Here is a 14,998-nt window from a genome sequence, read left to right on the forward strand (position 1 = left end):
TATCTGTGGACAAAGAAGAGACAAATTATTAGTTTTATTAAAATTAATAAGACAGTCTGTTAAAATATATATTTTTAAATAGAAAACAGATACGCAGCGGATACAAAACAGATATGCAAGGAGTGAATCCGGTTACCTATTTGATTGATAATGCAAATAATTTATAGATAGTTAATGTTATATATACTATCTTTATGATTCATTTAACTATATTTCTATTAATAAAAGTCTGTCGTAAAGTACGTGGCTATTGTAAATGTATGAAAGGAGATAATTGTATGGATCATACAATAGTTACGATAGATTTCTTTCACAAAGCCTTATAATCGCTTGCGACATAGAACCTAAATAAATATGTAAAGTTGTGGCGTAGGGTGGGGTGCGACTGACAGCGATATAAACATATAATATTTATGTGTCTATTTGTCTAAAGGAGGGTGCAGGTACCAATAACATAGGTGTTATTTCAAGTAGTTTTTATTTACATTTTCATACTAGGTTTCGCTCGCGATTCCGTCCGCATTTTCCAAGTAGCCTATGTGTTCTTCCACACTATCCTCTACGTCCATGCCATATTTCATTGAGATCCGTGCAGCAGTTTTAGCTACAGACTCTAACAAACAACCATCCATCCATCCATCTAAACTTTCACATTTTTAATATTAGTATGATATGATTTCGATTCTCTAGCCTTACCACTCTCGTCGACATCTGTGTGTCTATCTAGGTCGAATATGGGAGTTTGATGAGCTACGGAGAATTGTATATTACCATCCTTCTCTTTCCCTTTATAAGACTTTTTAATTTGTAGTTAATGTCACTTTTATATATTGCTTTTGTTTTCGAAAAAGATTATATCAAACGGTCTTACTTTAGATTTTTATTTTTAAAGCCAACGTATTATTCAAATCCGCTACAACTGTGGCCACAAATAAACCAAAACATTCTTACACAAAGTTTTATTACGGCCGCCTGCGTTATTCCTTGTCGTTAATTACAACTAATGTGAAATATGTTTTCCAGCGACCCGCAGTTACCTCGGCCTGAACTAAACTCGTCACTGAACGTGCCCTATTTATAACACATTCCGACTTCATTGTGTGTTCGAATTATAACGGAATTCGGTATTTGACCACAACATGCCGACTTTGTGTAAAGTTAGGTCAGTTCAGTTCATTGAATAATTACTTATTGAACGTTTTGTTTTGTCAACTTTAAAATTTAAAGTTTCAATTACTACAGTACTCGTTAATAGTTATTTTTCAACTGTTTTGTCTTAAGCAACTATTAGCTTTCGTCCGTGACTCTGTCCGTGGAATAAATAAAACCAAAGTACCCTATGTATACTTCCAGACTAACTCTGACAAGCATCCATCAATCTAAACTTTCGTATTCATAATATAATTAATTAAATAAACCGACGGTTATATTAATTTTAGTAAAAGAACAGTGATTTTTTTTTAAATTTAAATCACGGTTTTTTATCTATACTGTGAAAAGACATTTGTGTAAGACGGGCTTCTCTACAAGAGTCTCATGTATTTCTTCGACAATTAAAAAAATTGTACAAAGAGTAATCAAAGTTAATCCACGATAAAATTAAAGAATATAATTTTACCAGCGTTTTATTTTTACCACAGATTATGATATAAAGTTTCTTGTAGAACTCTACCGATGGCCCATATCCATAGATTACAAGTTCCTAGCCTCAATTCAACAACTACCCACTGTTCAGCCTTGGCACGGATCGTGCGATCTCAAGATAAAAAATATTTGGGGGAACTCGACGAAGGACATAATGTCCTTGGTCAATTCCACCCTCAGGGTAATTCGACCACCCTAGTTCTCTCGGTGTTTGATATTTCGTAACTTTGACGTGGTATTTAACACTTGGTGTGAATAGAATTTAATGTGTTTATTAGTGAGGAGTTCCATTGATGTTATTGAACAAGAAAATTTTGTAACCCTTTATTGTTAATAATGTAAAAAATTGTTACATTTTTATATTGAATTAAATATTATTAACTCTTGTTCTAAAAGAATGTGTATATGACAGTTTTGTCATATTAATTAAAGCATCTTTTTAGTGAAAAGGGGTCAGCAGAGATAATTGAAATTTCTAATCGTTTATTAGCGCTTACGGCCGTTGATTGCTAGGTTTAAGTAATTATGTTATCTGATTCCCTTAGGTAACTGTGAGTGCACATTTTATCGTAGTTTAAAATAAGTTTGCGGCTGAGACATTGTTAGAATATCATGAACAAAGTCGCTAACTTATAACGACTTTATAATTACTTGATAACACGATATTTGGATGTTAATACTTTGTGGTGCCATTCCGGCCTTTCCTTAGATAGTCTATGTCCTTATGAAAATATACTTTACGATGGATTTTGGCAAAAATAAATGAATAAAAGCTCCTACACGCTAACGCATAAAACATTTGTCTACATTTGAAACCAAACAATAAACAGACGTAATTTTTAGACACTAAACAAACTTGATAGATAGACTACAGATATACCTGTCTTTCGAGATGATCAGTCTATGGATATATAGTTTTTTTGTGACTGAGTTGCCACTGTTTGCCTTGTAGTGGCATTTACAGATTCACCGGACTTGAGGTGGCCGAGCGCATGGCGCTTAGCCTAAACCTCTTTTATGAGTAACTAGGCTAAAGACAGTAATCTAGAGTGGTCCTTTGTTGCCGTAACATCGTTGAGCCACAGGTAGAGTTTGACTGCCGAAGGTTCCGGTGTGTTCCTTGGAGACCCCGGAACCTTCATCAATGTCACTAGAGGATGGCCACCGAGGGGTTTTAGTAGGTCAAATCCTAAATAACCCTGCCTTCCCCCCAGAAGGCAAGGTATCTTGTGAAGATTCCCCCCCCCCGTCACCTAAACTCTGAAGAACACTACAGTTAATCTTATTGTTGTTTGCTAGTGCTTGTTGATTTCGAATTAAGTGTTTTAAAACTAAAAACAGCTTAACTTACGAAAAGAGGAAATAGACTTATAAAGTACAATTGAAAGTAACTTATAAGCGAAATCGTAGCTTAATACCTATAGCCGTGTAGACTATCACACAAGTCTTTGCTAGGGGTGGAATTGTGGTTAAATACGCAGGGGGTTGTAAATGTCTGTCACTGGGGAAATTGTCTGTTTCCGCATCCGAGTGTCATGTCACTCAACGAAGTTATTTGCTATTTATGACGTAAATAACTTGAAGGACTTTTTCCTTTATTTAGTCCATATAAAAGTACTTACAATGCTTAGATTAACATGAGTTGTGGTAATTATAGAAACTATTTAATACAAAATTACTATTAAAAACTTGATTTAGTATATTTCTAATACTAGTTTACTTTTTCATACAGAAAAATAGTTATCTTAAAAGGAAACAGTTGCAGTTTTCGATTTATAATAGTCTTTTGGTAAAACTGGTCCTAAAGATGCAGAATGTAGTCTGAAAAAACACAAGTGCTGCTTACTAAGTTTTTTAATTCCGTGCGGATAGAGTCGAGGGCGAAAACCAGTTTATCATAATTCACTTTCCCGTATCGACTGATATTAGATAGCTTTTATGTTTCATCAAAAGATATTAGATAACGTCATGTGTGAAAGATATCTATCATTAATCATACACACAAAATAAAGGCATTTACACACTCAATTCTGTTTTTATTAGTGACAATATTTTACTGAAGTATTTGGGTCTGAAAACTACAACAAACAAAAAAGAATGTTTTTGTTTTTACACTTGAGAACGTTGATACACAACTTCTAGATGGAGTGTCTCGTACGAGTTTGATACCTATGAGAGTCGATTTACCAAATGTATTGTAAATGGCAACACTTAGAATAATATGGTCATTGTAATTCTTTTTACCTCACTTTTGCGTTCCGGATTAGATAGATATGGCTCATCTAGTAATATCTCATCTACGTTTTTGACATTTTACAGATACCAGAATCAACGATTACATAAATGTCTTACCACTTTGTAGATTACACATTTTTAAATACATATGCCCTAAAAAAAATTGCATTTTTTGCAAAGCCAATATTACTAGGTGTGCGATATATTCTTGAGCTATGTGTAAATAGCTTTATATTTTTAATATACTGAATGGATTTAATTTAATAAGTATCTGATATGCGTTAACACTTTTACGTGTTAATAATTTAGCTAGAACATGTTTGAAGCGTTAAAATGTCTCGGAAGAAGACGTAATGCTTTTTCAAGGTAAATTAAACTGTAACATGTTAGAACTTATCTAAACCCTACTAATATTACTATTTTATGAAGTCTTTTCTCTTAATTACTTAGTACTCTATATGTAATGTGTAAAGATTTGTCTGTACTGTTATATTAGTATGGTAGTGCACGGCAGCAAGGTCGACACGAGGCCGTCCGCAAATTAGTATATTGCGACATTTTGTCTGAACATTATAAATTATATTAAAAATTAAATGAAATTAAAGGAAATACTTTGAAAAATAAGAAAGTGAGTATATAGGTAAACCAGCGATATTCTTCGATTAAAATACCATTTGAAATCTATTAAAACAGTAAAAAGCATACAAAAATCGAAAAAAAAAACAAATAAGACATTGTTAGATGATCTTATTAGGATTTGAACCATAATACTTTTTTTATAAGAGCTGGGGGCAAACGAGCGGCGAGAACAACGAGGTGGTCAACGACGCCCATGGACATCCGCAACACCAGAGGTCAACAATTTATTGACAATGTTAGAATTTCTATCCAAATCCATACCTATTACTACCAGGGTAGAAGAAACGTATATGAGATAGCGTCGTATCAATCTATCAAATTCTAGAATTTACAATAATTAAGTTTCTCTATTATAAGTAATTAATCTTCGCCCACTAAAGCAATGCGTTGGATTAACTTAGAGATTTCTATCCGCAAATGTAGGTTCATCCGTTCAATATATATAAAATGATTCACAACTTCAAGGTTAACTAAAACCTTTGTTATTAAAACTATGTTTAAGATATATTTATTTAAGACTAGCTTTCGCCCGTTACTGCGTCCATATGGTACTAAATACACAAAAGTATACAGCCTACGTTCTTACATATTATGCTCTACATCTACGAGTATGCCAAATTTCATCTTGATTCGTTTAGTAGTTTAGGCTACAAACTCTAAGAAATATCCATCTAAACTTTCGCATTTATAATATTAGTGACTAGCTGTTGTACGCTACTTCGTTTACGTGAAATTAAAAAAGCTTACGTTTCTCAGCGATAAAGTGGCTTTCTAATTGTGAAAGAATTTATGAAATCAGGCCAGTAGTTTTTGAGTTATTTCAATACATACAAAAATACAAATCTTTATAATATAAGTAATTGATGTGTACTATACACAAAGTTAAAGACCGAAGAAACTATGGATTGTGTAAAAGACGATAAGCTTGAGATGAAAGTGAGATCTGACAACTGATAGACATCTACGGGAATACATTTGCCAACTATAAGGACAGAGGCAGGTTGACCATTTCTAAAGTTACTAAAAAGAAAAACGAACTTTTAATTGAGTGGAAAATGAATGAAGAAAAAGTTTTATTTTTAAAAACAATCTTTTACTTTAAATAAAGTCAAGTTATGTAAGTAATTATGATTACAATCTTTATATAGTGCAGCTATAGAAAATAATATTTCCAGCTCTATAAATGGGCGTCGTTTGAAATAAAATCACATTTGTAATTTATGTACATTTTCTTAGAAATAGGGTGACTGAATAGCTTTTTAAAGTATAGATCTACCTTGATAATACTATCGACTAGTAATATGTAGAATTGTTTGATAGTATGACTTGAATACTAGCTTTCGCTCACAATCTTGCCCGCAAAAATAAAAAAAAGCCTATTCCAGACTGTTTAACAAACATCTAACCTTTCGCATTTATAATTTTAGTTTAATAATTTTTGAAGTATGTTTTATTTACTAAGAGAATAATGCTAAAATGTACTTATTATTTGTCAACATAACAAAAAAAACTTATTATTTATGTATAGTTAAATGGACATATTGCATGATTTCATTGTGTCCTAATATCAAATTTACAATATGAAGTTATTGAGGTGTATATGGTGTTTAGTTTAGGAATCTCTATCAGTTAAAGTCTGACGTCAGAATACGCTATAAAACGTGCCCAGCTTTGTCTATATTTAGTAATACATACCGTACACAAGTGATCGTATCCAATAAAATCACACACAAGCTCACAAAATCCAAACAAACACACAAGTTCACATTTTTACGTAAACTTAAGCCGTCATTTCAATTTGATTTTGAACATGTAAAAAATCACCGAAACAACAGCGGCCATTATCGTTTTTTTGGCGGGAAAATTAGTTACGCACGCCATTATTGTACACACAAATTCTAATACAAAGTCAACATGTTTTAAATTTTTAGGTTATCCGATAAAATTATGTATGACGATAGAAAATTTGGTTTGCAAGATGCTAAGTTATTTCTGTCAGCCATTTTATCACTTGAAGTCTATTGTGTTAAAAAACTAAGCATGAACACTTTTAAGACAATTTTCGAAAAGAAAAACTGTTTTATTTTCTTATATTTGGAAGAACTTTTGCAGATTCGTTTGTTTTTGTTTTGAGCTTAGTTTCTAAGGCTACGATATGACTCGTAAGGCGGCCTGGTACAAACTGACCAATGTGCAAAGAAATGGGGTGGAGGGTAGAAGAGGGTAATCACACGGGGTGGAATATTTCGCGTTTTAATTACAATGTAGTGCGTTGGAAACAGATTTTGCGGTTGTTGGCGTAGACTTCACCTTGTGACGAACGATCTTTTGATTTTGTTTGTGTTTACGTAATTATAAAATACACTACAACTTAGATTTTCGTTATTATACATCTGTGGTACTCTAGTATCTCTTATTGACAACTTTAAGTTACAGTAATAAAAAACTTTAAGTAGATTATATTAAATTTAGTGGAAACGTTTGTTTTTCACTCAAACTGTTATGATTTTATTTTTTAAAATAATTATACGCATTTATTTACACTTTTAAACAAAATTTAACTCTACTTGACTAAAGAATTTAATTTTTATAGATTTTATAAGAAAACATCGATAATTAATACAATATATTTTAAATTTACTTACGGTGCTACGAGATAAAGCGTAGGTAGGTACTACGTCGTAGAACTAAATGTGACATCCTAACTGGGGTAGATTTATAAGCCTGGTCAATTAACCCATTACCCTTGAAGCTATAAAATAATTAATAAGCTATATACTGATTAATAAAGGCGAGGCCCCATTATAGTGAACCACCTATATACTGCACTTTTTATAGTCTTTTACACATCACGATAATTTTAACAATATTGAATTAAAAAGAGTAAAACCGGATGTAATTTTGTAGTTTAAAAGTTTATCTACATTTTATGTTATGTGTTTATTTTTCATTTAAATGCTCTAGCGATTTAAAAGTTTTTTTTTAATAAAAATAGGGTTACGTAAGACACGCGTATCTCGTTACTATTTTGTTATCTAAAACGCCTGAAGAAATAAAATCTCAATATAACATAACAATATGTTTTGTATCGTACAGTGTAAGGAGTTTTCAATCTAGTACATTAAGTTAATAGACATTACAGCGAGTGGCCGCGCCCCTGATGATGGGAACTTCCACAGAACTTGCGATTCTTCTTGAAGATTAGCACAAATTGTTAAAACACGCCTGCGGTAACAGTATAGCAAAGTAATAAATACTAAATATCATTTTATCTCTGAAGTCTTATTTAACAAAGACACCCATTGAGCAATATTATTATTATCAATGAAAGAAATAGTATCTGGTAAGCGTAAAATTTAATAAAAGTTGAATCTACTCGATAACAGATGGCGCTGAAACGTCTAAATGAAGAATATTTTACATATTAAAAAATTATACATGTTTTAATCGGTTAATCTTGATAAGGTAAATAGATAACATTTTAGAAATAAATGATAACGTTTTATAACAGGAAATTGCTGATTTATATTCGAATTCGATAACTTGTCTCAAACCAGTTTCATTGGCGAGGAAAGATTTTTAATATCGCGTTTAGTTGTCTAGACAACGTTGCGAATAAAAAAAACTGTAAAAAACGAGCTTAGAAAAACGTCAATCTAAGACCCTACAGGTAATGTAATTCACAGATTAGATACATAAAGATGGAAATAAAATAATTTAATCTGCAATAATTGTGTTTTATTTATTACAAACATACATATTAGTCTTCTATATTTTGGAAATAGAGGAACCCGCTACTTTAAAACATATACAAAATGCTTAATATCACTAAAATCTACATTTAATAGATCTTGGTTAAACAATTAACAATCTTTATTAGGAACTAAACGTAGCAATGAATTCTCCTTCGAAAATATCAAATTATTATCAATATCAAACGCCATTCCATACACATCCTGTATTTCCGCAACTTTTACGATACTTTCCGTTACTTTATTCACCCTGTATATACCATCAGCAGCTAAAACAAACACTCTACCATTCCTATCCAAAGTGATCTCTCTGATTTCATCTACACTTTTAACATCTTTATATAGGACCTCTTGTTCACCTTTCTTTTTACCAAATACACCAGTTCCATTGCTGTAAACCATGTAATCTTCATCATCCATAACAAAGAAGTAAACTTTAATGCCTTCCAGTTCTTCGACAGGCTTAGATTTACCATTAGAGTATGTAAATAGTGTTTGACTAACAAATTCAATGTAATACAAGACGTTTTTATAAAATACATTCCAAGTATTAATTCCTCGCACAATTAGTTGAGCTTTGTTATTCCTTTCATTGTATTTATAAATTCCTTTATAACCGCCAACGTAAATAACGTGGTTCTTCTGATCTACGTCAAGAGAGAAACCATTATTGACTTCTAGATTAGTGAATTTTCCATCTTTCAGATTTATTTTGGCAGTTTTGTAAAATATATCTCCAGTTTGGTCGATATGTGTGAAATAGAGGGCGCTAGTTTTGTAGTCTATAGCCAGAGATGAAGGTTTGTAGATGTCTGCCTTCATTAATTGTTCTTTGTACGGTTTTCCATCGTACAATATTCCTTTGCAGCCTTCACTAGAGGCCGCTTGTATCGCCGCGAGGGAAAAAAACAAGAATTTCAGCATCTGAAAATAAATGGAAATTATATATGGAGTTTTTTCATAAATTGACAATTGTTTTATTATTGAATTTAATTTTATTAATCATTTTTAAACAAGTTTTAATAAACTTTTATTTCTTACGTAAACAGCCCATAATTTTATTTCTGTTATTGAAACTAAACTAATTGGCTCCCTTAGTAGCTAATAAAAAATAAATGCGTCAGTTAAATATAAAGAGTGAGTTAAAAAGTAACTAAGATTATGGTTTAAACAAGATAATCCTAGCCTAGGGGCGATACGCAAAGAAATTAGTTCCGCATTTCGCCGATAGATGTCGAGAGTTTTATATTCCTGGTCAAGCATTAATAAACATGAGTGTATGATTCATAAAAAAAAACAAGAAAACAACAAGAGTAATAAAGAGTAGATACAAAGAAATTTTCCTTGTACGACCGGTGTTTTGTTATTGTTTTGTATTGAACAGTTTAGGTACAACACATTTTACTGATCTTACTTCTTACTAATATTATAAATGCGAAAGTTTAGATGGATGTTTGTTAGAGTTTGTAGCATAAACGGCTGAATGGATATCGATGAAATTTGGCACAAATGTAGAGGATAGTCTGGAAGAACACATAAGCTACTCACATTTGTTTTAATTCTACGCGGACGGAGTCGAGGGCGAAAACTAGTGTCAATATAAAAACAAGTTTTATCCAAATCAACCAAATGATTTAAACGTCGAATCCAAAATATGTTTTCGGTAAAATGTGGAAAGAAAGTTTGTTTAACAAAAACAATTATAAAGAGTACAATTTATTGTTAAATATAAGCTTTTACTACATTTTAACTACAATCACGTATTTGACTATTAAAAATAGACACACACTTGAGGCCCTAAAGTAATTGTAAGAAAGGAGAAAGTTATTTTTAAATAATTATAACATTCCTTACAGGTACCATGTGACAAGGTGTTTTCTACGTAATACAAACATTACATTTCGATAAAATAAATATAAAAATCTCACCGTGCAAGCAGAGTGTCTCCAAGCAACAACTGGTCAGTCCGCCGAGCTATCTGTTAAATGCTACAAGTTTTATAATAACAGAGAAATATATAGAGTCGAATACTTTAACTATTTTGCCCACTAGTGTTTGTTAGCATTTAGTGAATGTCGATAAAACATTTTTTAACTAACGGTTATATATTTTTTTACTATAATGCTGTTAAGTTAATTAACAAAGATATGTTGTTTGCTATTTTTTCATTAAAGACTACTGTAAATTTTTATTTGATTATCTCTTTATCTTGAACGTATTGTGTGTTAATAAATCACAGAGAGCTGTCTATAGTTACTAATTTTATAAAAAGGAAAGAATTGGGTTTTTGTATGTAATGAAATAACTCAAAAACTACTTGGCCGATTTTAAAAATTCTTTCACCGTTAGAAAGGTAATCTATATGTAAATAATATTTGCTATATTTTTTAATTCCATGGATATTCTAGAGAATATTTTCATAACGATATCGACAGTTGTATTTTATTTTTACAGCGCCCCTACCGGACATAGAGTACATCAACAAAACTACGTTTCAAATATATGAGAATTGAAACGCAAATATTTGTGATAGTTGTTTGCGTGCGGCTTCACCCGCATGAAATTATAAATTTATTCTTTGCATTTGTCAAATTCTCGATTTCAAATGTCATAGTACCAATTACCTTACTATGGCAATCTTGCTTCCTTGACATTGGCAGCAACTGAAGAACCTTTTTCCCACATTAGGGTTTTTATCCAAAATTACCTCCTAAGTTTAATGGCGTGAAAATGTATAGTCTAAAGCGTGACGTAAGTGTAGGGCTTTTTATTAAAAAAAAAAGAAATATTCAAAAATATGCTGCTAAGATCTTAGGCAACAAAGAAGTGTGTGTTTACGCTTTATTATAATTGTATAGATAAAGCCTCATTTGTTTTAGGAAGAAAGAGTCTTGAGTAACTTATGTCATATCTGCCAAAAAACAATATTTATGAATATAAAGAAGTCTCCATAACAGTCTCTGTTCGTGCACTCATAACTTGTTCATAAAGCTACATCCACATTGACGTAACGAGGGGATTTATTCACACTTGTTATCAGTTACCTTAGACGTTCAATTAATTAGTTAATATGTTGACAATTATAATAAGAAACAACGATAACATTCAAACTATCGAATTTCTAAGTTAAATGAATTAGTTAAAACTCGTGTGGAATAAAACCACAGCCAAATTTATTATTAAAGAACAAAATTACTTCGCAAATTTAACAAGAAAGCAAAGAAAAAGATTTTCGTTACATAAATGTATGGTTAAGCATCTATCCAAGCTAAAAACTAACTTTGTGTCAGCGTTTAAACAATTTTTTACTAACATACCAACCAAACAACACAAATACTAGCCACCATTTTATTATTTACCACTAGGTAAAGTTGCAAGTGTGTAAAAACCCTTATATTTATGACTAGTTAAGGACTTAATCGTAGGTAAATATCTCGGGTACATTTTATATTGTTTTTCCCCGCACGCAGTGCATCATTGGATGCAAGTTTTCCTGTTTTTATGCACACAGCCTAAGTTCAAGGTACGATTTCAGTACGGTAATGAACCTTTGTCCATAAGAGACATCTACCGGAAAAGTTTCGAAGGTTATATTTATTTTGGGAATAATTAACATTTTTCATTTATTTACATAAACGAAAGCGACTTTTTTTGCACATTTTAATTATACACATTTTTTTATAGTTTTGTTTGTATTCTTAAATTGCTAAAATTGCGTCCCAACCCGATGTATTGACAAAAATTAACGTAAGTATAAATTTTCGATATTAGTTCAATATTTAGTTATGAATATTACAAGAATAAGAGCGTCGGTGGCTCAGTGGTTTACGCACTTGACTTGTAATCTACATGTCTTGTGTTCGTATCCCGCTGTACCAGAGATTCGAATTTCATGTGTACATAATTTATCCGACGTTCTTATAGTGAAGGAAAACATCGTATAGCTCATATCTGCGAAGATATACAAAGATATGTGTGATATTAACGCAGTGTGGTTGACTAAGTCCTAGTCACCGTTACTTAGGGTAGGCAGAGAACCCTAAGTAGGGACGTAAATATGAGGTGATGATAAAAATTAAACAAAAATTATAAATTGACATTTATTTACTAAAATTGTAACGTAAAAACTTGTATTTAAGTATTGCAGGCATTCCACTGGAACTAATACATTTCTATGTAATAACACATACAAACAACAATTGTATACGCTGTTTCAAATTAAAGTCAATCTAGCTGTTGCTTGCGACTTCGTCCGCGGGATATTAAAAAAAGTATAATCTATGTTACTCATTGATACCGTAGTTTTTATTGAAAAATGAAAGGATATGATTTTTCGATATTAACAGGGTGGCGCTAGTGTGCTATTTTCAAATAGATTCTGTATAAAAATCGATATCTTTAATATAATACAGCAGTTACATTTAAGGATTAAGTATTTTTTACAATGTATCTTGTGTATATTTGAAACAGCGTATTTATAAGACAATGTATTGTTTCAAGTGAATTTAGTATTCTCGTCTTTGCAGTAGCAATATTTATTTAGATGCGGATGTGTTTTGCTGATGCAAGCAGGTTCGTCATCGTATCTGGGAAAATATAATCATACTAATATTATAAATGAGAAAGTTTAGATGTTTAGAGTTTGTAGCCTAAAAGAATAAACGGATTTCCATGTATTTTTTATACTTTTAAATAAAAAATTAAGTACAATATAAGTGTGAATGTATGTTTTCTATGTATACTAATAATATAAGAGAGAGAGAGCGAGATAGAGAGAGAGAGAGAGAGAGGAAATATCTGTATTTTAGTATTTACTGAAATAACTACTGGACCCATTTTAAAATTCTTTCACGAATACTAAAAAGCTACGTTATGAGTTAGTGACATAGGGTATATTTTTACAAGCTGTTGCTCGCAATTTTGTCCGAATTTAAGAAAAATAAAAAGTATAGCCTATGTTACTCACTTTTTAATACATACAATAATAATTAAAATTAATATGTCTAACTAATATTGATGGATGTAGTTTGTAGCCTAATCTGCTGAACGGATTTCGTTAAAATTTGGCATAGATGTAGAGGATAGTCTGGAAGAACACATAGATAAGTCATTTTTGTTTCTTAATTCCACGCAGAGTCGCGGGCGAAAGTTAGTTATTAATAAATCATTAACTCACGCCGTGATCCGCGAGATGTCGCTGTCAGATATCACAAACTGTTCCGTGTTGACGTCGTACTTCATCGTGCCCTCGAACACGGCGCGCCCCGGACTCATTGTGATCTGGATATAACCATGCTAGTCACATACCGGTGTAGACAGAAACGTGAAAACTTTTTACTTACTTTGTAATTATTAAAAAAACTGTTTCAAAGATGTACTATAAATATTTCGACGACCTAACTTGGAGAAATATATAAAATAGACTTTTACCGTTATTTTTAAATTTGATTAATAAAATTCATATTCCGAGACGCTAATGCGAAATTAACCATTGCTGTTCGAAAATTGGCAGGCGCTCACAAACAGTACTAATAGTAAAAAAAACTAAACTTACTTTCGCTTGATAATACTCGACGCTAGGTCTTGACTGCAAATAAAAATTATTAACATTATAAATGTAAAAGTTTAAATAAATAGATTTGTTACATATCTTAAAAATTGTTCAACGGATCTTGTTGAAAGTTGTCATAGATGTAAAAAATCGCCTAGAAGATTACATACGACTTACTATTTTTAATCATTTCGAAGTCGCGGGCAAAAGCTAGTTATATATCACTAGGTGTCGCTCGCGACTTCGTGTATGTAAAATTGAAAAATAGTAAAAAAACCTATGTTACAGCTAATTACCTTTCCAATGGTGAAAGAATTATTAAAATCGGTCCAGTAATTTTTGAATCATTTCGATACAAGCGCCAATAGCCTAATTGTTTGTGGTACGTACTACCGATCTTGGGGTCGAGGGTTCGAATCCCACCATTCGATTGTCGTGAACCATATCCTAGCACAAACCTACAGCTTAGTTGGGAATAGTTAAAGGAAATATTAGTAAATTAATAAAAAATCTACTAATGCTTTATAAGAAAAAAAATACAGATCTTTCCTCTTTATAATATTAATATAGATTATACATCACCTTAACATCAGCTTTTATGTAAGAGTCGTGATCACCATTACAATCGATACCGGACTTGAAACTGAGGACATCATCATTGTTGGTCAACTTCATCACCCAATCTATAGACGTCAACTTTCTCACAGCACATTTAGACCTACAAGTGATTATTAAAGTAAATACAAGAAGGTTGCAACAAGCAACTTGAATTCGCCGAAATAAGCCATCGCTGCTTATAGACTTTCGTAATCGCAGATGTATTGCCTACCCTTAATCGATGTGGGGTTGAACATTTTGTTTTTTTATATGATAATATGTCAAACGAGTGACAACTTGAGTTTGCTGAAATAGCGAAACGTTCGCTGCTTATTTTTTTATATAATATTAGGTGGAAAACGAGCAAGCGGCCATCTGTCTCCACCGAAATGGAAAGCGACCGCGGCCCATAAACATCCGCAAGTGCAGATGCGTTGCCTACCCTTCATCGACGGAGGAGGATACCCACAAAAAGACACTTCCCCTTCCTATGCGTCTCCTCCACCGTCAAATCCACTTTTCCTTCCCATCCTTTTCTCTCAAGAAAAGGGTGGAAAGGTAAAGGGACTAACACTAGGCC

General features: G+C 32.0%; 2 protein-coding genes across 2 annotated transcripts in view; both read right to left on the reverse strand.

Moving 5' to 3' along the window:
• Window positions 1-8,239: 8,239 nt before the first annotated feature.
• LOC106099926 (ommochrome-binding protein-like) lies at window positions 8,240-10,294 on the reverse strand. The gene is made up of 2 exons (XM_013278618.1): window positions 10,199-10,294; window positions 8,240-9,194 (listed from the first exon to the last, which is right to left on the reverse strand). The coding sequence occupies exon 2, from the start codon at window positions 9,192-9,194 to the stop codon at window positions 8,382-8,384; it is 813 nt and encodes a 270-aa protein (XP_013134072.1). The 5' UTR covers window positions 10,199-10,294; the 3' UTR covers window positions 8,240-8,381.
• Window positions 10,295-12,354: 2,060 nt separating this feature from the next.
• LOC106099760 overlaps window positions 12,355-14,998 on the reverse strand; it is a gene marked incomplete at its 5' end in the record, with an annotated part of 6,560 nt that continues 3,916 nt past the window's right edge. The window contains 4 exons of the mRNA XM_013278408.1: window positions 12,355-12,856; window positions 13,447-13,550; window positions 13,825-13,857; window positions 14,404-14,622. Of these exons, the coding sequence (XP_013133862.1) occupies window positions 12,766-12,856; window positions 13,447-13,550; window positions 13,825-13,857; window positions 14,404-14,622 (447 nt within the window). The remainder of the gene's footprint in view (window positions 12,857-13,446; window positions 13,551-13,824; window positions 13,858-14,403; window positions 14,623-14,998) is intronic.

The sequence above is a fragment of the Papilio polytes genome, unplaced genomic scaffold (genome assembly GCF_000836215.1).
Source record: "Papilio polytes unplaced genomic scaffold, Ppol_1.0 DF824325.1, whole genome shotgun sequence".
Lineage (NCBI taxonomy): Eukaryota > Metazoa > Arthropoda > Insecta > Lepidoptera > Papilionidae > Papilio > Papilio polytes.